Source organism: Danio rerio, chromosome 5 (assembly GCF_052040795.2).
Source record: "Danio rerio strain M-AB ecotype USA chromosome 5, GRCz13ab, whole genome shotgun sequence".
Classification (NCBI taxonomy): Eukaryota; Metazoa; Chordata; class Actinopteri; order Cypriniformes; family Danionidae; genus Danio; species Danio rerio.
Window position 1 is genome coordinate 4,035,001 of NC_141025.1, and position 24,290 is coordinate 4,059,290.

Here is a 24,290-nt window from a genome sequence, read left to right on the forward strand (position 1 = left end):
TCTTCTCCAAAGAATACAGGAATTTGTGTCTGAGAGAGAGAGAGAGAGATACAGAGCGCGTGAGAGGTATAGAGAGAGACTGTTGCTTGTTAAATATACTATACAATTATTATTTTACCTTCATTATAAGTGTCATTTTCATGTTTTGTTTAAAGGTCCCATGAAGTGCTTGGAAATGTGCATTTTATTGAGAGGGTGCTCGCTGCAGAGCCATTTGAGGAGAGCTGAGCTTCAGCGAGGGGGAGCATGAGCTGTCGCTCCTCCTCCTGTAAGCTGTTTTAATGCGTACACCAACCCCACCCCTAACCCCAACCCCCAGTGACGTCACTCGTAGAAGAAGTGCAAAAAAGGTGGAGCTCAAGCTTAAGCTCCCCCTCGCTGGAGCTCAGCTCTCCTCAAATGGCTCTGCAGCGAGCACCACTTGATTTTATTTGGTGTTGGATGTAATGTGGAGAGGGTGGGACATACTGTAGCTCCTCCCCTTAAAAAAACAGCCAATAGCGTTTTGCTTTTATCAGAGATCTGCCAGTAAAAAGGGTTAAGCTCAAGTCACTCAAATGAAAAACACATGAGAAGGGGCATGTCAGAAACTAGAGAGCATTTGATTGGTCAGAAGATTTGATCTGAAGGATGAGGTGACGTAAAATCTAAACATTGATCAATTTAGGTGGAAGTGACAAACTGCAAGGATGCAGTTTATATCAGGTTTATATCTTCCCGAACGCAAATTGTGTCACTGTTTTGGAGCACACTAGCTTATAGATATCCTTAAAGCGAACATCTAAAATTGTTTTCATTTTAATTTCACGCGTTTAATGTCAGTCATCACAAATGGTTTGGCAATACATACAGTTGAAGGCAGAATTATTAGCCCCCCTGAATTATTACACTGCTTGTTTATTTTTTCCCCAATTTCTGTTCAACAGAGAGATTTTTTTTTCAGAACATTTCTAATCATAATAGTTTTAATAACTCATCTCCAATAACTGATTCATTTATCTTTGCCATGATGACTGTGAATAATATTTGACACTTCTACACAGCTTAAAGAGATATTTGAAGGCTTAACTAGGTTAATTAGGTTAACTAGGCAGGTTAGGGTAATTAGGCAAGTTATTGTATAATGATGGTTTGTTCTGTAGACTATTGGGAAAAATACATAGCTTAAAGGGGCTAATAATGTTGACCTTAAAATGGTATTCAAAAAATTAAAAACTGCTTTTATTCTTGCCGAAATAAAACAAAAATATTTTAAAAAGCCATTTTGTTACAAAACAGGGTTACAATTCCTTATACAACAGCACCAGTGGTTCCACAATCACTTCACCAGGTAACCTAAATTCAGCCACAAAAAAATGGCTCTATTTCTACACCAATTTAGCAAAAAGGCTAACAAATCTTTTGTAGATATGTACAGTATTTACAGTATTTAAAAAAATACACTACCTGACAAAAGTTTTGTCGTAGATCGCAGTTATAAGAGCAACAGATAATATCTTGACTTCTAGTTGATCATTTGGAAAAGTGTCAGAAGGTAGATTGAAGTGGAGCTGCATCCCAATTATCACCAATACTGCAGAAGACCTACTGGAACCAGCATGGAGCCAAGATTCTCACAGAAATCAGTCAAGTTTTTAAAGGACAAATCATGGTTTGGGGTAACATTCAGTATGGGGGTGTGCGAGAGATCTGCAGAGTGGATGATCAACATCAACAGCCTGAGGCATCAAGACATTTGTGCTGGCCGTTACATTACAAAGCACAGGAGAGGGACAATTCTCCAGCAGGATAGCGCTCCTTCTCATACTTCAGCCTCCACATCAAAGCTGCTGAAAGCAGAGAAGGTCAAGCTGCTCCAGGATTGGCCAGCCCAGTCACCAGACATGAACATTATTGAGTAAGATGGAGGAGGAGGCGTTGAAGATGAACACAAAGAGTCTTGATGAGCTCTGGGAGTCCTGCAGGAATGCTTTCTTCTTCATTCCAGATGACTTTATTAATCAGTGATTTGAGTCAGTGCAGAGATGTATGGATGCAGTCCTCCAAGCTCATGATGGAGTCACACACAATATTCATTCTGTCTCCACTGCAGCAGGACTTTATATTCTATACTGGACATTATTTCAGTTCAGTAACAAGACTTTAGCTTACTGTCCTAATGAAATAATAAATACTCAAAGCATGATCATATTTTATTGTGGTAAATTAAGCCTAATCTAGAGGCCTTTACCTTTCATATAAGCCACTTCTGATACCAAATGATCAACTAGAAGTTATTTGTTGTTCCCAAAACTTGGATAGGCGTCAAGATTTTGTCAGGTGGTGTACACTATATTTTATTAATTTTTTTAAAGAGAGAGGCAGAAGGTACAGCTCATCCGCCCACTGCCAGGCTGTTAAATCAAAACATCACCGCGCTGCTTTCATTCGGCCAAATCTTTGGAAGGAATGTGTAGGCTCACTTTTCACTATGTCACCCACAAAAATGACATGACAGTAAATGTGTTTTTAAACAAAAGCAAGTGGAGTGTTGGTGCAAAGGGATCTTGCGTTCTGAAACCCTGCCAGTCGTCTATGAATAGATTTACTACAGCGCTCCCAGCCTACACATGCTGAAAACCAACAATGAAGATGCCATGTCCATAAATAGGCATTTGGCAAATCATCACACTGAAGCTTACTTGAACTGGTTGCTCCAATGGCACCATGACTCACACAAGGACATTGTGAATTACAGTTCACAGCTCAGCACTTTATCACATAGGCTGTTTCTAAATTCCAAGAACGAAGAGAACGGACTTGCGTTCTTGTGGAGACCGGTCTTGCCAGGTATCCTTGGAAGAACGAAGTCAGGAGACCACGAGGGCAGAGAACGCGTCCTTTGAGAAATGAAGTGTTCTTCCTGATGGTCACGTGACCTTCACGCGTTTTAAATGGTCAATTATTCAAACATTACAGCATTCATACTGCGATTGAGTGTTTTTTTCTTCTTTTCAAAATATATACTTTTCATTAAAAAATTGTAAATATACCAGGGTATCTGCACATTTTTTAAGACCTGCACCTTTTAAGACCTTTTTAAGTCCTCTTTCAAGAGTTCACACTTAGCTGATGATTGATTATAAAGCTTGTTTGGCATGCTGTCCCGGGAGAGAGCCCTGAGCTCATGAGATCCTTGAGCCCAGGGCTTCCCCCCTGTTGCAAGGCGGGAGGGGAGTTTGAGGTCAGGTAGATCTCGAGAACTCCCCTGCTGCAGCAAGTGAAGGCTCTTAAAATTAAATTACGAACTAGAAGCGTGTCTATGTTGACAATTTGGATTGTTCAATTGACTTAATTGCATGTTTTTAGGCGGTGGGAGGAAACCGGGGAACCCGGGGGAAACCCACGTGAGCACGGGGAGAAGTGCAAACTCCACACAGAAATGTCTGCTAGTTTTGGTAAAGCCAGGAACTAGAGACATTCTTGCTGTGAGGCGACAGTGCTACGCACTGGGCCACCGTGTCACCCGTCTAAGAAGGAGGAGTAGGGGTGGAAGGGGGGACTCTTTAAAACGAATCAATGGAATGAACCCCAGGGTATTTATAGTAGTTTAGGAGTCATCTGATTGGATCATAATGAATTAGATAATGCGGGTCAGCTGCTAGCAATCATAAGCACGTGATCCTCTCGAAGTTTGTTTATACATAAACTTCACAAAATGAACATTTAAGACTTTACCTAAAAAAAAAAAAAATAAAAACAGGAAAATGTTCAGTGTGTCAACACAGAATGATGTGGTCAAGCATTAGCGTGGCACAACTCACCAGAGCCACGCTCAAGACAGGTCAAAGGGACGCAAAAACTGTTATGCCGAGTGCTGATTGACCTTACAACCCTAACAACAGGGTACCGGTCTCGTCAGTTGACCAACGTTAAAAGTGCAAGTCTAAGTCTTCGTTGCTGCGTTCATGGACTCATCGAACATTATGATGAAAGCGTCCTTGTTTGCTCGTGAAATGAGTTTCTTCTTTAGGTATGGGGCAACACCACATCGTGCTAAACATACTGTTTTGTCTCTTCCACATGTGAACCTACTCGCAGACTCTGAGTCAGGGAACATTGCTTGAAAAACTAGATGGACATCCTTATTTGAGGTGTACGAGTGGTGGCGGCTTACGGTTTGAAATACCCACAGTATTTCGGCCTTAAGCCTGGTTTATACTTCTGCGTCAAGTGACCGGCGCTACTCACGGCGCAGGCAACGTGCGTGGCTGTGCATTTATACTTCTGCGCGCTGTCTCCGTTGGTCTGCATTAACACTTCCGAAACGCTAGTGGGCAGTGAGGTGTAAATGTTCCTCTGTGTCGAGTTTCTTCGCTTCTGTTTTGCTATTCTGAACACTTCCTGGATGTACAAGTGACTCAAACTTGCTCATTTTGATGCAGGAACCGGCGGACGTGCAACAACTTTAACCATGAGGTAAACACAGAACAAAACTTTCCATCCGGAGCTCCTTCACGGGACTCCACACTTGTAAACAATCGCTCGCGCCATTCGCGCGGCTCTCGGTCCCGCCCAGACTCGCCGGCGCTAGCAAGCCGACCAATCACAGAGTTTGCGCTACGCGTTGTTGCAACGTGTAGTTACAATTTTTGAGAGGTGCACGTCAGTGACGGCGACGGCCACGGCGATGGGCTATGCGTCAGCGCCGTAGCATACGCCGGTGTTTGACGCAGAAGTATAAATCAGCCTTTAAATGGAACTATATTCGCAAAGCTGCTGAAGGCATTGCTTGAAGTGGACGGCCTTGTGGAAGGCTGAGGTCGAAGTGCTCGATGAGAACATACTTATGGGCAAACTACTTGCCTGCGACTACACATGCTTTTTGTGCTTCTCTGCTTTCATGTGTGAATCGAGCGCTTTGCGGCCCATTGTCCCCAGTTTTATCGTCTTTTTAGATAAAGTACACCTCCCTTCATGATTACTGGCTGTTTTCTTTAGCCACCCCCGATACTTTTCGTCCTCCAACCAATTGGTATCAAACAAACATTTGCCCATGCTTGCGATTTCGCAAAATGCCGTGGTGGCGAAGTATCAACGCAACGCATTCAATCACTTACTCGTATGTCACCTATGAAATGATGCAGGTTGCACCCACAAAGTGCTCCCCCCAAATGTTGCGCTGGTCAAATAGCGGTTGAAAACAATAAATAAAAAAGACGAGTCGGACATGAAATTTAAGCCCTCCTTATGGAAAATTACAGAATTCAAGACATTTTTAGACCTTAAAAATCGAAAATTTTATTTAAGACATTTCAAGACTTTTTAAGGACCTGCGGGGACCCTGTATACTCTGCACAATATAAATAAAACAGATTTCAATACGATTTTCAGCAAACAAACACCTTTAATGTGTTTATTCCTTTATTGATCACCGTTTCATTTAGGGAAACTCCTAAGGTAAATAAGTGATATCTCTGAACTTAAATAATAAATCTAAATAAAATGCTGCGCTTTCCACCTCCAGTCGTAATGACTTCTGGGACTTCCATAGCGAGATCGGTGCATCCTCGATATCAAGAACACATCCGGGAAGTTTCACGCTACCTCTGTTCTTGCAGTCTTGAGCATTGGAACTGAACTTTGGCAGCTGAAGATGACATTGCAGGAGAACACAAAGACTGCTGAAGACGCATATTGAGAACCAGCCATAATCTCTGCAGTTATTCTGTTATTGTTGTCAAGCGTCGCGTAAACTGTTAATCCACACGTGACTCCAGATGATTTCTCACAGAAGAGAAAATGAAAACGAAACTTAACTGCAGCAAACTATAAAAGCAACACTTTACGCTTTTTTTGCCAACACAGCGTGGTGTGAGTGTCGTCTAAACACTGTGACAGTAATAAATATTAATGAAGTTGCACAATAGAGCGCGCTGATTGGTTTGAACCAAGCCTTACTCATGCATTAATGCATCACACTGTAAGACGTAATAAGACACACTCTGGCACAGACGTTCAGTCTGCACGCTGGAATACAGGCTATTATGTCATGACCGTGACGCAGCTTCAAAAATTCGTTTCAAACCGGAAGTACGAATTTGCTTGAAATAACGCAAAAACCACCAATTTACACTTTTTAGTGAAATATAGGTGTCCTAATAGTGTTTATAGCAGTGTGGGACACATATACGACTGTCAACAGCTCAAAACATGTGTTTTGGTGTTTCGTGACCCTTTAAATGATATTTACGTAAACTGTTTGACTAATCCAATTTAATTGGCCAATAAGAAAAAGCTGAACTTGACTCGGAGTTCAATTCAATTCTACTAGTATAGTGCTATTCACAATTGTTATTAAATATTAAGTAGATGCATTAATTATATCAAATGAAAACACATTTCAAATTATTATCAGCATTAGAGTGCTTTATAACTAAAATTGCCATGCAAATGTAAACATCTTAGGGCAAAAACGCAACTAAATGCAAGTATGACAAATACATTAATAACCAACCAAACATACAAAAGCTGTATTACACAAAATATATTGAATTTGCATATGATAAAATCCAATTTTTTCTGGCAAAATTATTTTGAATAACTCATTGCGTTCACTTCATAAAATAGCTTTTTTTTACATGCATTAAAATAAAGCATTTGCAATAGCAAAGGGATTATACTGCAAGTGACCCAATACTGAATAAAACAGCTGTCGCTTAAGGTTGAGGCTGTAAATTTTGAATTGGTGTGCTTTTAGTTGATCCAGCTGTAACGAAGGTGCTTACACAGAGGGTTTCATTTGCAGTATATTTATTAAACACAGTTTAATAAAGACAAGCACACAGATGTAATGCATGTGCGAACTCACATCAAACACAATGGTGTTGCGTTGCAGGGTTGTCGGCAGGTAATCACAGTTTGAATGTTCAGGCATGGGTCTGAGGCAGGCAGCGAATATCAAGGTCGGTGTTCAGGCTAGAGATCAAGGCAAGCGGCTTGGATCAAAGTCGGTAATCAGGCAGAGGTACAAAGCAGGTGGCTGGCAGGACGAGGAACAAGGCAAGGTAAGGTAAGGTAAGCAACGGGAAAGCAGGCAGTGTAGAGAAATGCTCAGTAGTGTTAGCCGGGGCAGAACAAGACTTCGCCAAGAGTGAGTGTGTTTGCTGCTTATAAGCGTGAGCGTGGGTGATCAAGTGAATGCGCTTCAGGTGTGTAGGCTATCAGTGTAAGTGGATGACGTAATGGTTAATAGTCCGAGGATGGTGACCTCTGCTGGCCAGCGAGGGGAATGACTGGGACCGAGTCGGTGACACCAGCAATGCTTAAGCAGACATCATCAAAATCCAGAAACTCCGCTTTTTCTGAACATTACATTCATTCTACCAAATAAAATTATGGCACATTTTATTGCTTATCAGTAGGGCATCTGCGCACGTTTTTTTGCCATTTCTGCTGAGAATTTTGGTAAAAGTCTGCGGATTTCTGTGGAATTATTTTGGGAGGATCATAACTAAAACCTTAATATATGAAATAAAAAATTATAGCTTTTTAACTTTTATGTAATGTTTAAAATGCAAATCCAATTAGATTCACTTTATTTGGTAAACAAAGCAAGTTTGTTATATAATATATCTAGTAAAAGACAGAAAATATTACTGTACAAACCGCATTGTACGTAAATCAGATGAACATTTTTATATTAGTCAATAATAGTACTGAAATTAATTAAAAACTGAATAAATATAGATTTACACACATTTACTCAAGTAAATAAACAGAATTAATGATGGGCTAAAAATCTGCGCGTGCACATTCCGGGTAGGCCTACAGTGTTAACTGGAGCAGGGGCGGATTGGGCAAATGCCAGAAGGGCCGGACTATTTTTTAAATGTGGGTCGTCAGTTTCTTATTTTTATTTATTTATTTTTTAATATGTATTGTTTTTACATACAGGCAGCTTTTTACCTCTTGCAAGATGTGAATATTATGATTATGATAATAATAGTAATAATAATAATTATTATAGTAAATGGTAAGCATTTGGCCCAATCTGCGGGGGCCGGCTGGTTTCGAGATATATATATTATAGATGTCGCCGACCCTGTTGTTGCCTATTAGAAGGAATGCGTCAATAGAGAAGCCATTTTAGTACAGGGTAGCGCTCCTTTGAAATGAATGCGGGACCAAGCTGCAGTGGAAGACTGTGGCCATCCAGAGCCAGAGAATTACACATACACACATATATCTATGATCTGGAGTTTTCCCGGAGGTCAGTATGCAAATTGTTTTTGTAGTTGATTTTGCATTATAGGTGCTAGGACTGAACAATATATCGTTTGAGCATTGATATCGCAACTGTGTGTATCTGTAATAATCACATTGCAAAATTAAAAAATTAAAGGATAAAGATATTATTATTGTTTAAAATGATTTATACAATGATGTCTGTGTTATTTTGTATTTTTGTGCTTCATTTCTGTGCTTGAATACTGTTAGAATCCCCCCAAAAAATGTAAAATACTGTTTATTTATTTATTTTTGCTTGAAATTTATTATAATTTCTGCAGATGCACTGCACAGAATAACCGTACGTTCACACCGAAAGCGGCGAGAGCGTCCAAGGTCGCTCTGGCCGCCCTGGCGATAACGCTCTCTGCCTTCAGCTTCTGCGGCGAGAGCGTCAAAACTCGCTACATTGATCTCATATTTAAAGGAGCCGTTGCAGCATATCAGTTACATTCCTGCATAAAACATGTTTCTAGCGTGAAAATGTTGCGCACTTCTTATCAAATTCATACAACAATGGAAGATCAAGTTGCGTGTGGTGTGGCTTTGCTCTATTTATTCAATATGTCCTTATGTCTGAAATATTATGAAGCAGCAGTACTGTTTTGTACTGTCACATCGCGTGAGATTCCCACTTTTTTAAGATGAATTTATATAACATTAATGAACATCAGTAACTCGCCAGTAACTTATTTAATGCATGTTCCTGTAGGAAAAAATTGCAAATAATTGGAAATCCGGCGACCGCAATAATCAAACCCTTGGGAACAACTGTGGTCGGAACCAAAGTTCACAGGTCTGTGTTCTCTGAACTGCTATTAAGCGATGGACGTCTTCATTCTGATTGCTTGCCGCCGAACCGCGTCATAGCTCATTACCATAAAGTTGACTTCATTTCAACTCTCCTCGACGCTCACGCCGGCGAAGACGCGCCGCGCATCGCCGCTGGCTCTCATTGAAAATGAATGACTTCCGGCTACTTTGACGCTCTCGCCGCTTTCGGTGTGAACGTACGGTAAGACTTGATCGTCCCAGTCGATCTAAATGAATGAAATCTTTCCAAATAGAGCTATTCAAATCATTAGTTCATATCGATATATATTGCAGCAAAACAAAATACGGCAATGTCAGACTTTCCCAACATCGTGAAGCCCTAATAGGTGCTCTTTAAAGTAACTTCTTTATCTTCTCTCCATCTCTTTAGGTGACAGAGCTGAACGAAGCCCTGTCCAACGAGGAGAGGAACCTGCTCTCGGTGGCCTACAAGAACGTAGTGGGAGCACGCCGTTCCTCCTGGCGCGTCATTTCCAGCATCGAGCAGAAGACCTCAGCGGACGGCAATGAGAAGAAAATTGAAATGGTCCGCGCTTATCGTGAGAAGATCGAGAAGGAGCTGGAGACCGTGTGCCAAGACGTGCTCAACCTCCTCGACAACTTCCTGATCAAGAACTGCGGCGAGACCCAACACGAGAGCAAAGTCTTCTACCTGAAGATGAAAGGCGACTACTATCGTTACCTGGCGGAGGTGGCGACAGGGGAAAAGCGAGCCGCGGTGGTGGAGTCTTCAGAGAAATCCTACAGCGAGGCTCATGAGATCAGCAAAGAGCACATGCAGCCTACGCACCCCATTCGCCTGGGTCTGGCGCTCAATTACTCCGTCTTCTACTACGAGATCCAAAACGCACCCGAACAAGCCTGCCATCTGGCCAAGACGGCATTTGATGACGCGATCGCCGAATTGGACACCCTGAACGAAGACTCCTACAAAGACTCGACCCTCATCATGCAGCTCCTGCGAGACAACTTGACGCTCTGGACGAGCGATCAACAAGACGACGAGGGAGGCGAAGGCAACAATTAGAGCGTTGAAGAAAAGCGAAGATCTTTCGAGACCCTTTTCCTCTCAGCCGTAACATAAAACACGCGTGCTCACACTACGAAGAAAAACAAACAAAAAAAATTTCACAAAAGGGAGGCATGATGGAACTGTGTCAGCTATGTTTGCTGATAAGTAAAGCAGCGCAGTTTTCTTTGATTTCCACTAAATTATAACAGATAAAGCGAGATTAATCGAATGGTATGCCTCAAATCAAAATTAAGAAGTAGTTTTAAAGATTAAAATAAAATAAACTCTCCTTCTGTGACGTTTACTTTGAGGAAAAAGTCTGGTCAGTACGTCGGTCTGCTCAAAAAGGCTGAAAAAAGGGTTACGATACACCCAAACACTGGCATAGTGACTGTTCTTGTAGTGAAATACGAAGCGGAGCTGCTTATATTAATTTACATTTGGAGTAAGGAGTACTTCGAGGGTTGGCTTAAGGTAAAAAAAAAAAAAGAAAAAAATATAAGTGAAAACTTGAATGTTATCGCCTCGCAAAAATAGGAATTTGCAAACAGGCTGCACTGAGCGTCAACGGTCGTGTTTTTGTCTTTGATATCCGTTCATAGGGATTCCGAAATGCACCCACTAATATTTACAAGTCGTTTATTATGTCGAACTGATTATTTGTGCCATTTATGATACACATCGTATGCATCTCACTACACTGAACTACTGTTTTACAGTAATGTTGATTAGGTGTGCAAAAATAAGTTATGACTACCCCAATTACATTCTCAATCCAATGCTAAAAACTCTCGACGAAATTAACTATGCTTGCAATCGTTATTATTATCATTATTAGTATGGAAATTTAATATTGTGTCGGGCCTGACCTACATTGTACATTTAATGCGTTGAAGAGTAGTTCTAAATAATATTGACGAAATAATCAAGTGGTACAGGCATTAAAAAAATATAGCCGATAATAGCAAAACTAACTAAAAGAAAGTGCAAACAACTAAATCCCAATGCGTAATGACCACTTTAAAATTAAAGCAATGCATAGTGCATTGATACACTCAGTTAATATTACTGGTACCATAGACTATTTTGATGATTTTAATTTATTTTTGCAAGTTTTTGACAGTGCACCGGCATTAATTAGCTTTTGTTGATTTTGTAATTCTCATGAAATGCACTTCCTATTATACTGTTTCTCAGTGTTGGACGATTACAGCTCCAATATTCTTGATAATACGATATTGTGCATGCTGGTGATGTATTTATATACCATAGCTTGACTTTATTCACTTTAAACACTGTAGATGTTATGTATTCATATGAACGAATAATGAGAATTGAATCTGATTATTTTCTATTTATCACTTTTTATTGGATGGTTATGATTTTTTTTCTTATTATTATTATGTTTTTTTCCTTGCTGAAGTATGCTATACCAAAACAGTGCGTGGTTACCATGAATTAATCTGTTATGGATGTTGCTCTAGTGACATGCGGTTCTTGTATTTGGTTTTTAATAAACAAAACAAAAAAAAAAGAAAGAGAAAACACCACACTTGGTGTTTTTTTTTTACGGTTAATTGTTAATTAATGTTGTTCTTAAAATGGCTTTTTCCTTTTCTGTGCTTTCTTCTGTCAAATTCTGCTGTGAGATATTTAAGATTTGCTGTAAAATCAGTGTTTGTTTTTCTTTCCTCCTCAGAATCTGCTTCTGATTCACTCATCGCCTATTCTTTTGATTTCTGGTCTCTTTCTTTTTCCTCGTCTACTGGTATCTTAAATGTGAGTCATGTAGCAGTTGCACAAAATAAACATAATGATAATAATAATGATAAAAAAATAAATGAAATAAAAACATGACTGTGCTCTTCTAACCACCATTTCAATGTCAATGAGTCATTTCCTCTGAACATCATCATTGAAAACATAATAAACATCCAGTCCGATGGCCCAATGCTTGGTTTAGTAGTCAGATGATCGTGAACAACACTGTTTGAGCTCCTGTTTCTGTTTCCCCTCCCATTCTGTGCCGTCCCGTGCCATCTCCTAGATGGCTGAAGGCTGTCTCTGCTAATGCTTTGCTTAATACTAGCATCTGCCACACAGTTAGAGCCAGCAGTTCTGCTTTAGTTTAAAGTTCATTGGGGAGAAGTGGGTTTTCAAAGGTATTTGATTAAACATTTACAGAGAGATGGCATAAATTTGTAAATGTACATTAAGCGTGAAAATGATATTTAAGAATCTATTTAAAGTCAGTAGTCTGAAATAAATCTGGTTATTGTGATAAATCTCTTTTGCTCAACATCAGGGCTGATCAAAATTATGGTAAAAACGGTAATATTATGAAATATTATTACAATTCAAAATAGCTATATTCTATGTTATAGCGTGCATGAAATCTTATTTATTTGGTCACACTTTACAATAAGGTTCATTAGTTAATGTTAATTAATGCATTTACTAACATGAACAAATAATGAACAATACATCTACTACAGTATGTGTTCATGTTAGTTAACATTAATTAATGAAAATACAGTAGTTCATTGTTAGTTCATGTTAACTCAAGGTGCATTAACTAATGTTAACAAGCATGGACTTGGATGTTTAACAATGCATTAGTATACGTTCAATTATGATTAATAAATGCTGTACATGTGTTGTTCATGATTAGTTCATGTTAGTAAATGCATTAACTAATGAACCTTATTGTAAAGTGTTACCATTTATTTCTTTGATTCAAAGCTCTTTCTAATAGGAAATTTCTTATTGTTTGCTATATTGCTGCTTCATATTTAGATCCATATGTGGAAACCATGATACCATTTGTTGATGTCATGATACATTTATATTTAGCAAGAATTGATTAGAGTGAACTGAAGTAGTGCATTTCCCAGTACTGGGTTGCAGCTGGAAGGGCATCCGCTGTGTAAAACATATGCTGGATAAGTTGGCGGTTCATTCCGCTGTGGCGACCCCTGATGAATAAAGTTACTAAGCTGAAAAGAAAATGAATGAATAAATGAATGAAGTAGTGCAAAATTTTTACTTTCAGTATATTTCTAATTAAAATAAATCCTGTAAAATCCTAAAGAAAATCCTGGAAAATTCCAATAAAAATAAATCCTAAATTAATCTCCAAATCCTGCAAAAATATATATTTTTTTAATTAGAACTATAGGGCTGCACGATATTGGAAAAATCTGACATTGCAATGTTTTCTTTTGCTGTGATTCATATTGCGGTATGAATAGAGATGCAACGATTATAAATTTTGGTTGTACGATTATAGTCTAAGAAATAATCAGATTATTTGCATTCATTGATTTCAAAACCTCACTAGTTGAAAGCTAGTTTAAAATTGTTTTAAATTTTTAAGTTTTGTTAAGTTTTAAAATATTTTTTACATTTAAAATACCATTATGATAATTAAGCAAACACTAATAATAACTAATTAGCAAATCAAAAAGATTTCTGTAGGTTCATGTGAGGATTAGAGTTGATCTTATTGTCTCGTCATGATAAAAAAAATATTTCATAGCGATTTCATTCAAAAATCATAACAAATTTCATTATTCCAATTTTTCAAATAGCTTATACAACACTACTTTGTATTTCCCCTATACTAAAAAGTGTTAATCACTGGCACAAATCATCAATACATTAATTAAAACAGTAAAACTTGATGCAAAATGCATAACTTTTTAACAGGTGATTACTTTGTGAGAAAGTTCTGTATGTCTGAAAATTAAATCTTAAAGGTGCAGTAGGTGATTGTCTTCAGAAGCATTTGTTGTTGTGCTGGTTGAAAGTCTCTTCACAGTCTAATAGTAATGATTACAGTAAATGATCTAAATATGTTTATATGTATTTTTAGATTCTGGGTAAGGCATAAAACTAAAAAATGTTCATCCAATTAAATAGAGTCGGGTCGAGATCTCTCATAATTCCGATAAGTAGCTCAAACTGTCTGTCAGCAAATGCAGATTTGAACAACTGCGCAGTCTTTTGTACGCAGCTCTGCTGACTGCCGCAAGTTCATGAGAGAGAGCAGACACGTGATCGGTACAAACCTGCTGAATCAAAACTTTTTAAAAAGCTGAATCAATATTGGAGTTACCTTTGCACGCTGGAGAAAGGATGACACCATGTCTGAAGGATTTCTCTTAGACAGGTAATGTTCTGTTTTAAAACTGTTTTAGCTTCACGTAAAGCTGATGTAACAGTAGATGTTGTTGTTACGAACGGGTTATATCTTCACAGAAGTGTTGTTCAGCCACTAAAATCTTCCGATAAAAGATTGATAAGACTATTTTCAGTTTCATAGAGGACTTTTACAGCATCGATAATGTAGATTTTAAGTAGTTTAACCACAAAACACAAGTAAATAGCGCTATTCCGCTTAGCCTCCCCCTATATTGTTTACCATGCAACTCTAAATATTCACTCTGAAATAGCATAGTCAGCTTGGCTTGCACGCCGTCGGACAAGCACTAGTCGCTTTAACACATGAGAGAGGGTTCTTTTGCGGTGCTCGTGTTTCAGGAGGCGTGGCTCTAGACGGCAGGGGAGGGACTGTGATTCAGAGATTTATGCTAAGCTGTTAGCATTGTGGCAGATCACCTACTGCACCTTTAAATGACATGCTTATCAAGGGAGTGAAATGGCGCCTTTATGTACAGTCTCCCAAACATGCACTGCCAACTTCAGTGCAAAGTAAGCAATCCGAGTACAATGGAGTCAGTAGGGCAGACGTAAGCATGCTGAGCTCAATCCTACAGCACCAGCTAATATTGATCCGGTCAGGGGGAGATGAGTTTGTGTGAACATTACACCGTCAGTCAAAGTCAGAGAATGGGAAATCAATGACAACAAACAAAGGAAGCAAGGCCAGCAAGTCCAGAAAACCCTACTAGTAGCATGAGGACCTGATCACACTCTTCAAAACTTCATCACTAATTGTAACCTGATCTGAAAAATCAATCTAAAAGTCTTACGTAGGCACAGCACTTATAAAATGCACAGCTTGTTCTGATTAAAGCCTGGTTTATACTTCTGCGTCAGGTGACCGGTGTAACCCACGGCGCATGCAACGCGCGTGGCTGTGTATTTATACTTCTGCGCGCTGTCTCTGCCGGTCTGCATTAACACTTCCAAAACGCTAGTTGGCAGTGAGGTGTAAATGTGTCTCTGTGTCGAGTTTCTTCGCTGCTTTTTTGCTTTTTCTGAACACTTCCTGGATGTACAAGCGGCTCAAACTCGCTCATTTTGAGGCAGGAACCGGCGGACGTGCAACAACTTTAACTATGAGGTAAACACAAAACAAAACTTTCCATCCGGAGCTCCTTCAAGGCACTCCACACTTGTAAACAATCGCTCGCGCCATTCGCGCGGCTCTCGGTCCCGCCCAGACTCGTCAGCGCTACCAAGCCGACCAATCACAGAGCTTGCGCTACGCGTTGTTGCGACGTGTAGTTACAATTTTTGAGAGGTGCACGTCAGTGACACCGATGGCCACGACGAAGGGCTATGCGTCAGCGCCGTAGCATACGCCGGCGTTTGACGCAGAAGTATAAATCAGCCTTAACCCTTTGACTGCCAGCTTTGCCAAATGATTGACCATGTTTTGCCTGTTTTAATTAATGACTGTTAAAGTAATTTAAAGAATGACTGTTTTAAATAATGGTTTGTAGAGCTGTAAACCTACACCAGTCTCACGGTTAGGTTCGGTTACGATTATCATGCCATCGATTCGGTTCAATTTGATATCACGGTGCATTGACGATGCTTTCCATACACAGTTTTATATTTTCTTCACAGCAGCAGTTCTTGAATTAAATGTATGAATTTATTTATATTTATATATTATTTGTAATGCAATTTTGTCATTTAATACAGTCAGAAATATAAACTGTACCTTTAAACAATACGAGCAATAAGCAAATAATATTAACAAATATAAATATCCAGCTCGCTTTCTGATCCTTGTCTAGTTCTCTTACACCTCTTTGATTGGTCACACCCTCAGCAAAAACGGTTGCGATTGGCTCTTCACAGATGAGTGCCACTGATAAGCGGCAGGCGGCAGCAGCGATCTCACAGCTGATCCACGACAGACACGGTGGAGAAAACTCTGCAGACACACGCTCGTTTCTGTATCCAGAAGTAACGCTGTAAAACAGCCGAGAGGAGAAGAAAAGTCACGCCAGCAGGTCAAATGGACCACAGTGTGTGTGTGAGAGAGAGAGAGAGAAATGTAAGTCGCTTTGGATAAAAGCGTCTGCTAAATGACTAAATGTAAATGTAAATGGAGTACTTTCATTCTCTCGATCTCAGTGAAATAGGGGCTTTTGCTGTTAAAGGGCACCTATGGTAAAAAAATCTACTTTTCAAGCTGTTTGGACAGATCTGTGTGTTGGTATAGTGTATAGACCGTCATACTGGGGTGATATGAACACACCCAGTCCTGTTTTTTCAATTTAACTACAAAAAAAAGGGTCGGCCAATTGGAGCTGTTTTCAAATCGATCGCACCATTACGTAGGTGTGCGATTTCCCCCCGCCCACCGAATTGATTGACAGCTGCGCGCATTAACATGTTCCGGTAGTCACGTGTATATGTCAACAAGACCAGGCAGACATACGCAAAGCAACCGGGAATAAAAGCTCTGTTCTGTTCGCTAGGATCAGCAATCATCATCAAATGTGATTAAGAGTGAGTTTCACATGTTTAAAGTGTTTTAAAACAGAGTATGTGTGTAATTAATTACAGCGTTTTACTTCAGCTTTACTTCATCAGCACAGAACAATTATAAAAGAAGACGCTTCAATCCCGGTTTGTGGAAGTTAAATCAGGTTTATTTTGTACATTAGCATAACAGATATCACACAGCACTGGAGGTTAGCCTTAGCTAAGCTAAGCGCGCTCTGTCTGTCTGCCTGCCTGCCTGCGTGTGTATCTGTGTGTGTGTGTGTGTGTGTGTGTGTGCGCGCGCTTCGTAACGATATTGTGTGTGACTCATCAATGCAACTTCACAATACTGATTAGTAAAGGTTAGTTCTTACTGTAGTATCTCACAAACGCTACGTGAGACCTTCTTCCTTTAAGTCTGTCTGTTGTCTGACGCAGCTGAGGGAGGAGACATGTAGAAACAGTGGGCGGGAAAGAATCGTCTTAAAGGCGCAGTACGACAAAACCATCCCCTGCTGGAAATCAGTATAAAACAGCATCTTGTAAAAGGTATAATAAAAATCTGATGGGTATTTTGATCTGAAACTTTATATACACATTCTAGAGATGCAAAAGACTTATATTAAATCTGAAAAAAGGGGTAACCTAGGTGCCCTTTAATGTCAGTGATAGACTGATCCAGCAAACACACACTGAAATTGTGCACAGTTTATGAATTTTAAGTAGTTAAAGCGTTGTAAATACTCGCAATCGCCTCCCTCGCAACAGAGCGCATATGAGGTAAATGACGTCAGTAATAACGGGTTATGATTATTACTGAACCGATACCGAATCGTCCGCGTCTGCATCGCGGTGCACCGAAGAAACGATTAATTTTGACACCCCTAATGGTATGCACACACAGCATTGTTGGTTTACAAAAAAAAATGTAAACAAATAATCCTGTTGCACTACTTCACTTAATTTTGGTTTTATTTTAAAAACAAGACAGCATGTTGATTGAGAATCTGAAATATATTAATGGCTTACTTCAAAAATATTAAGATGATTTAGCATTCAAACATGTTTTATTATTAATATTTTTTAATAAATTGGTCTTACACTTCATATTTTCAGATTTTTCATTCATTTTCTTGTCGGCTTAGTCCCTTTATTAATCAGGGGTCGCCACAGTGGAATGAACCGGCAACTTATCCAGCAAGTTTTTACACAGCGGATGCCCTTCCAGCCGCAACCCATCCCTGGGAAACAGATTTTTCATAATGCATATAATAATTCCGGTACTTTAACCATACACCGACATATCAACCATTTGGTAGGGGTTGATATTTTAGAAATTATGGGATGTGTTGAAAAAAAACAATGCACTGGGTGTGTTAACTAGCGACATTAGTTAGGAAATGAAATCCAAACTTTTTTTACCTGGTGGGGTGGTTAAAGGGTTAATAAAATAATTAGGCATAGCTACAGCTTGCTAACTCTGTTAAATAAAAAATATATACAGTTAAAGTCAGATTTATTAGCCCCCCTTTAATTTTTTTTCTTTTTTAAATATTTCCTAAATGATGTTTAACAGAGCAACGAAATTTTCACAGTATGTCTGATAATATTTTTTCTTCTGTAGAAAGTCTTATTTGTTTTATTTGGGTTTTTAATTTTTTAGAACCCTTTTTAAGGTCAAAATTATTAGCGCCCTTTAAACTATATTTATTTCTCTCGATAATCTACAGAACAAACCATCATTATACAATAACTTGCCTATTTAAATAAAGATAAAATAAATCAGTTACTAGAAATGAGTTATTAAAACTATTATGTTTAGAAATGTGTTGAAAAAATATGCTCTCCATTATTTAATATTAATAATCCATTAATAATTCAGGGGGGCTAATAATTCTGACTTTAACCGTATATTGTGATTTATTTATTTTTTCAGTTAAATAGATGTATTTGCAAATACATTACTTGGGTTGATTTTGAAGGGGAGTGAAATATATATATATATTTTTATGTAATTTAGTATTTACATAAACTACAGTCATAAATAAACAAACACAATTGAGCAAATATTAAAGTAAAATAAACTATGTTTACAGAAATTTTATAATAACCAAATGTAAAAAATCACAGTATAGTCTTCACCATATAAATAATTTAATAAATTAATCTTTATGCACAACTAAAGTGCCGTCACAGGCCCTAAAAACACATGCAGATGATAAACCCCTCTATTATGGCCCAGTTCTGCTGCAGTGTCTCGACCTGTAGTTTCTGGTCATAATCCTCAACATTGAATGTCTTGACTATCGCGGATGCACACATTGCGATATCGATGCTCAAACTCCATATAGTTTACCACGCTAACGTGAATATTCGTTGCTGTCGGATAGTGTTGCGACACACACTATATCACATTATGGTTCGTATTTTTATCATGTGATTGATTTTGTCTAGTCTATTATCGACAAATTCTGTTTTAAAAATGAAGTGTATGAAAAACAACCCTTACGCCCTATTCACACGGGGCGTCAGCGTCAACGCTTCCCATTCACTTTGAATGGGTGACGTCAGGCGTTGCCGAACTGCATTGTGGATCCGTCGGCGCCGCTTCAGAAGCGTTCCTCGCTGCAGAAGTTGGGACCAGCTCAACTTTTCAAGCGCCGACGGAAGCGTCAGCCAATCAGATCGCTGTATGCAAATACACCAGCTCAGACAGTGGCCTATTGCTGACTGAATTTCATTGGCTGACACTTCTATGACGATCATTTCAGCTCCAACTTCAGACACGCCCTCTGTCAAGCGTTGACGCTGAAGCCCCGTGTGAATAGGGCGTTACCGTGGCGTTAAACTTGTCACTCGAACATTCACAGTCAAACGCCATTAAATCCAACCTGACGAACTCTAATGTCATTTAAAGTTTATCATCGGTTTCAGTGTACTGTTTGAGAACAAATTTAAACTAATTTCGGTGGAAAATAATTAATAACGACGCTACCTGCAACAATAATATGGAGAATATTTATAAAAGTTCTCTTACCGCGTTATTTTGATGCACAATTTGACGGACCAATGAAAATGCTGCAATGGCGAAGCCAACATCCAATAGAATCACTGTTGCCATGCGGTCGCTGTAGTTTTCCAGTTTATTAGGCCTATGGTGAACTCTCTAACAACTAAACTGTATTTGCGGTAAATATTACAAGTCTTTTTGTTCTACAATGTAAGTTATACTCCTCAGAGCACACATCAAACACAGAATGTGGCGTTTTACTTTACTATCACTATTCTATATTGCACCTATTTCAAACAAATGCGAAACTAACTCAATAGGTCTAAAACATACTTTTAATTTACAAAAAACGACGTGAAATAAATGTAGATGAATATGAGGTTGTTTTTTTACATCCACAGAAAGATTCAACAACTTTTGGATGGGCTGTTTCTGTGTCTTGAGGTAAAATGTTTGTTTAAAAATAAATTAGTTGTGTTCTGTGAATAAAATCCTATAAGGAAGTCACATAGACTGAAAAATATGAGTAATAAATACATTTCCATCTATTTAAATACATGTCAAAACATATTTAAACATTTGAGTCCTTTTTTCACACTTTTTTCATGTCATGTATAATAGGCTGAAATTACATGAAATATTAAATATATTGCCGCATGCACTCACCGGCCACTTTTTTAGGTATAACTTACTTGTATGAGGTTGGACCCTCTTTTGCCTTCAGAACTGCCTTTATTCCTTTATTGTATAGATTCAACAAGGTACTGGAAATATTCCTCAGAGATTTTGCTCCATATTGACATGATAGCATCACACAGTTGCTGGAGATTTGTCGGCTGCACATCCATGATGCCAATCTTCTGTTCCAACACATCCCAAAGGTGCTGTACTGGATTGAGTAATGGTGACTGTGGAGGCCATTTGAGTACAGTGAACTCATTGTTATGTTCAAGAAACTAGTCTCAACTGGTACTATTGGGCCAAAAGTGTGCCAAGAAAATATCCCCCACCACCACCAGTCTGAACCGTTGATACAAGGCAGGATGGATCCATGCTTTCTGTCGCTGATGCCAAATTCTGACCCGACCATCCGAATGTGGCAGCAGAAATGGAGACTCATCAGAGCAGGCAACGTTTCTCCAATCTTCTATTGTCCAGTTTTGGTGAGCCTGTGTGAATTATAGCCTCAGTTTCCTGTTCTTAGCTGACAGGAGCGGCACCCGGTGTGGTCTTCTGCTGCTGTAGCCCATCTGCCTCAAGGTTGGACGTGTTGTGCATTCAGAGATGTTCTTCTGCAGACCTTGGTTGTAATGAGGGGTTGTTTAAGTTACTGTTTCCTTTCTATCAGCTGGAGCCAGTCTGGCCATTTTCCTCTGACCTCTGGCATCAACAAGGCATTTGAGCTAACAACTGCTGCTCACTTGATATTTCCTCTTTTTCGGACCATTCTCTGTAAACCCTAGAGATGGTTGTGCATGAAAAACCCAGTAGATCAGCAGCTTCTGAAATACTCAGACCAGCCCGTCTGGCACCAACAACCACGTTCAAAGTCACTTAAATCACCTTTCCTCCCCATTCTGACAGGTGTACCTAATTTAGTGGCCGGTGAGTGTTAACTCTATGTACATATGTTTATACATGTAACAAGAAGATAAAAGTTTTAGTTCGAAATTTAATGCATTTAGAAAATATATTTAAATATTTAAATTTTAATATTTAAATATAAATATATAATAATATTTAAATATATATATTTAAATATATATATATATATTTCACTTACCCAGTGATGGGTTGCAGCTGGAAAGGCATCCGCTGCATAAAACATGTGCTGGATAAGTTGACGGTTCATTCCGCTGTGGCAAACTCTTAATTCTTGATTGATAAAGGGACTAAGCCAAAAAAGAAAATGAATATACAGTAAATTTCACATATATGTGAATATATTGCACTCAAATATAGGATGATATGACTAATATGTAAATGCACGTTCTTAATTTAACCAAAAAATAATACTAATAAAGGAAATACTGAATCAGTCCCTCATGATTTTGTTTCCAATGGTTCTACAGATTAAAAAGGAAAAAAAAAGTTAGCATTTTCACAACAGAACACTTAAGCATAATATACACTTAAATAACATTTAAGCAAATAATGTCATTTGTTTTGAGAAAGGCTATCACAAATCTAGTTCTTTTAGGCTGCAAATATCAAATGAAAGAAAGAAAAGTAAACAAAATGGATTCCCAAAACTCAGCTGAAAATTCAAGTCGATTATTTCTGGTTCGTTTGCGTAAAGATACATACAAGACAAGCATCACATTCAGAAATAGTTTAAGCTGAAAGTTCCAACACAATCTCACGGCAATTCGTCACTTTTTGATTTAGTGGCTAATTCGTATCAATTCGTAAGATCTAATTCGTACGTTTTAGTACGATTTGCTCATCCCCCAATGATGGTTGGGTTTAGGGGTGGGGTCAGGTGTCATGCCTCCTTTTTAAAATCATACAATTTCGTACGACCGAACTCATACGAATTCATATGAATCAGCCACTAAACTGCCAAAACGTAAAATACTTACGTTTTCTCGTGAGATCAGGCTGGAAAGTTCTTTATTGTATTTACTTAAAGTAGCTACCCACATTGCAAAATTTCTCTGGCCCACACCATCAGCTTTTGCTCGGCCCACATGCTGCAGTGAATTGCGGTACATGATTAGACCAAGTCTAGCTTTTATACAAGGGCCAAACATGGACCATATCTGGGCCAAGTCTTAGCCAAGTTAATAACCGATAACTGGGTCTAAACTGGGCCAGATATGTTGATGTGTCACGACTGCAATGAATTTAATAAACCTATGAAGCATTTTGCTTTACTCAAATATGATTTAAATGTATTTTAAAAGTGGGTCAAGATAGGCCAAACTTACGTGGCCAGCATATAAATTTTTAACATGTGGGCCAAATACTTCATTTGATCTGGCCCAAGTCTTATGTGCCTCCCTAAAGACGGTGCCACCTCTGCTAAACCCGGGCCATGTTTTGCCCACATGCTGTATGCCAGTGCCGGAAGAATGCCTGCTGTGCCAGCTTTATGCCGAATCTGGGCCAGAATTGTTTGCTACCTGGGTATTAAAGCATCCTTCAAACCTCCACTGAAATATTATCATATATTTATCCTTACAGGTTGGAGTTTAATCAGTTCTTTCACACAGTCCTTTCTAATTTTCTTTTTATGTTCTCATTTGGCACATTCACCACATGTGCTCTCGCTGTTTATTGTTTATAACAGATGAATTGCACCACATATTGTGTGTATAACATTTTGGCAGTGGAATCAATATTATTGAAATGAGCGAGTGAGACGAGTGAGAAAAGAGTCTTCTGAGAGCTGGCCTACTTACAGTACGTGTACCAGCTGATAGTGTGTGTGTGTGTGTGTGTGTGTGTCTGTGTGCGCATCCAAACCCTTCTGCTTATTTCAATACACACTGTTTAGTCTGGATGCAGAATTAGAGGACTGGAAAAAAATAGGGAATAGATGCAGCGAGAGAGAAAGAGAGCCACAAAGGTTAAAAAGGTTTTCACATTCAAGTCCTTACATCTTAACTTAATATAATATAAATAATATAATTAATATTAAGTGAATTGATTAATAAATTAATATAGACATTTAGATTTAGTCATTTAGCAGAAGCTTTTATGCAAAGCGACTTACAAATGAGGACAACAAGGCAATTTACACAACTGTAAGAGCAACAATGAATAAGTGCTATAGGCAAGTTTCAGGTCTGTAAAGTCGAAGAGGGAAAGTATTAGTCATTTTTTTATTTTATTATTATTATTTTTTTGAGTACAGTTAGTGGTATATCCAGAGAGGCAATTGCAGATTAGTAAGGGAAGTGGAAACTAAATAGTTGAGTTTTTAGTGGTTTCTTGAAGACAGCGAGTGACTCTGCCGTTCTGATGCAGTTAGGGAGTTCATTCCACCAACTGGGCAGATTGAGCGTGAGCGTTCGCGAAAGTAATTTCTTCCCTCTTTGGGATGGAACCACGAGGCGACGTTCATTCACAGAACGCAAGTTTCTGGAGGGCACATAGATCTGCAGAAGTGAGAGCAGATAAGAAGGAGCAAAGCCAGAAGTCGCTTTGTAAGCAAACATCAGAGCTTTGAATTTGATGTGAGCAGCAACTGGCAGCCAGTGCAAACGGATGAGCAGCGGAGTGACATGTGCTCTTTTAGGTTCATTGAAGACCACTCGTGCTGCTGCGTTCTGAAGCAGCTGAAGAGGCTTGATAGAGTTAGCTGGAAGCCCGGCTAGTAGAGAGTTGCAGTAATCCAGTCTGGAGAGAACAAGAGCTTGAACAAGGAGTTGAGCTGCATGTTCAGATAAGAAGGGTCGGAATATAGGGTGGTGCAGTGGGTAAAGCTGTCGCTTCACAGCAAGAAGGTCAATGCTTCAAGCCTTGGCTAGGTCA

The 24,290-nt window shown here is 38.9% G+C and overlaps 1 protein-coding gene and 3 long non-coding RNA genes across 5 annotated transcripts in view; 3 read left to right on the top strand and 1 right to left on the bottom strand.

The window, feature by feature from the left end:
- ywhag1 (3-monooxygenase/tryptophan 5-monooxygenase activation protein, gamma polypeptide 1) overlaps positions 1-11,991 on the top strand; it is a 43,204-nt gene extending 31,213 nt beyond the window's left edge. The window contains exons 1-2 of one of the 2 annotated variants that reach the window (XM_087251161.1): positions 5,644-8,569; positions 9,289-11,991. In XM_087251161.1, coding sequence (XP_087107287.1) covers positions 9,626-10,129 — 504 coding nt within the window. In that variant the 5' untranslated portion in view covers positions 5,644-8,569; positions 9,289-9,625 and the 3' untranslated portion in view covers positions 10,130-11,991. 2 annotated transcript variants of the gene reach the window in all.
- Positions 1-24,290, top strand: part of LOC147843792 (uncharacterized) — a 1,319,745-nt gene that overhangs the window by 589,354 nt on the left and 706,101 nt on the right. The gene's annotated exons all lie outside the window — the stretch shown is intronic.
- LOC147843799 (uncharacterized) lies at positions 17,380-21,479 on the top strand. Its single transcript, XR_015490954.1, has 5 exons — positions 17,380-18,304; positions 18,738-19,310; positions 19,630-20,021; positions 20,213-20,255; positions 20,563-21,479. It is a non-coding gene; the product is annotated as an uncharacterized LOC147843799 (long non-coding RNA).
- The window catches only part of LOC147843800 (uncharacterized), a 36,244-nt gene continuing 30,304 nt past the window's right edge, over positions 18,351-24,290 (bottom strand). The window contains exons 3-6 of the long non-coding RNA XR_015490884.1: positions 21,595-21,703; positions 20,542-21,429; positions 19,633-20,472; positions 18,351-19,313 (exon numbers count right to left, since the gene is read on the bottom strand). This is a non-coding gene — a long non-coding RNA (uncharacterized LOC147843800). The remainder of the gene's footprint in view (positions 19,314-19,632; positions 20,473-20,541; positions 21,430-21,594; positions 21,704-24,290) is intronic.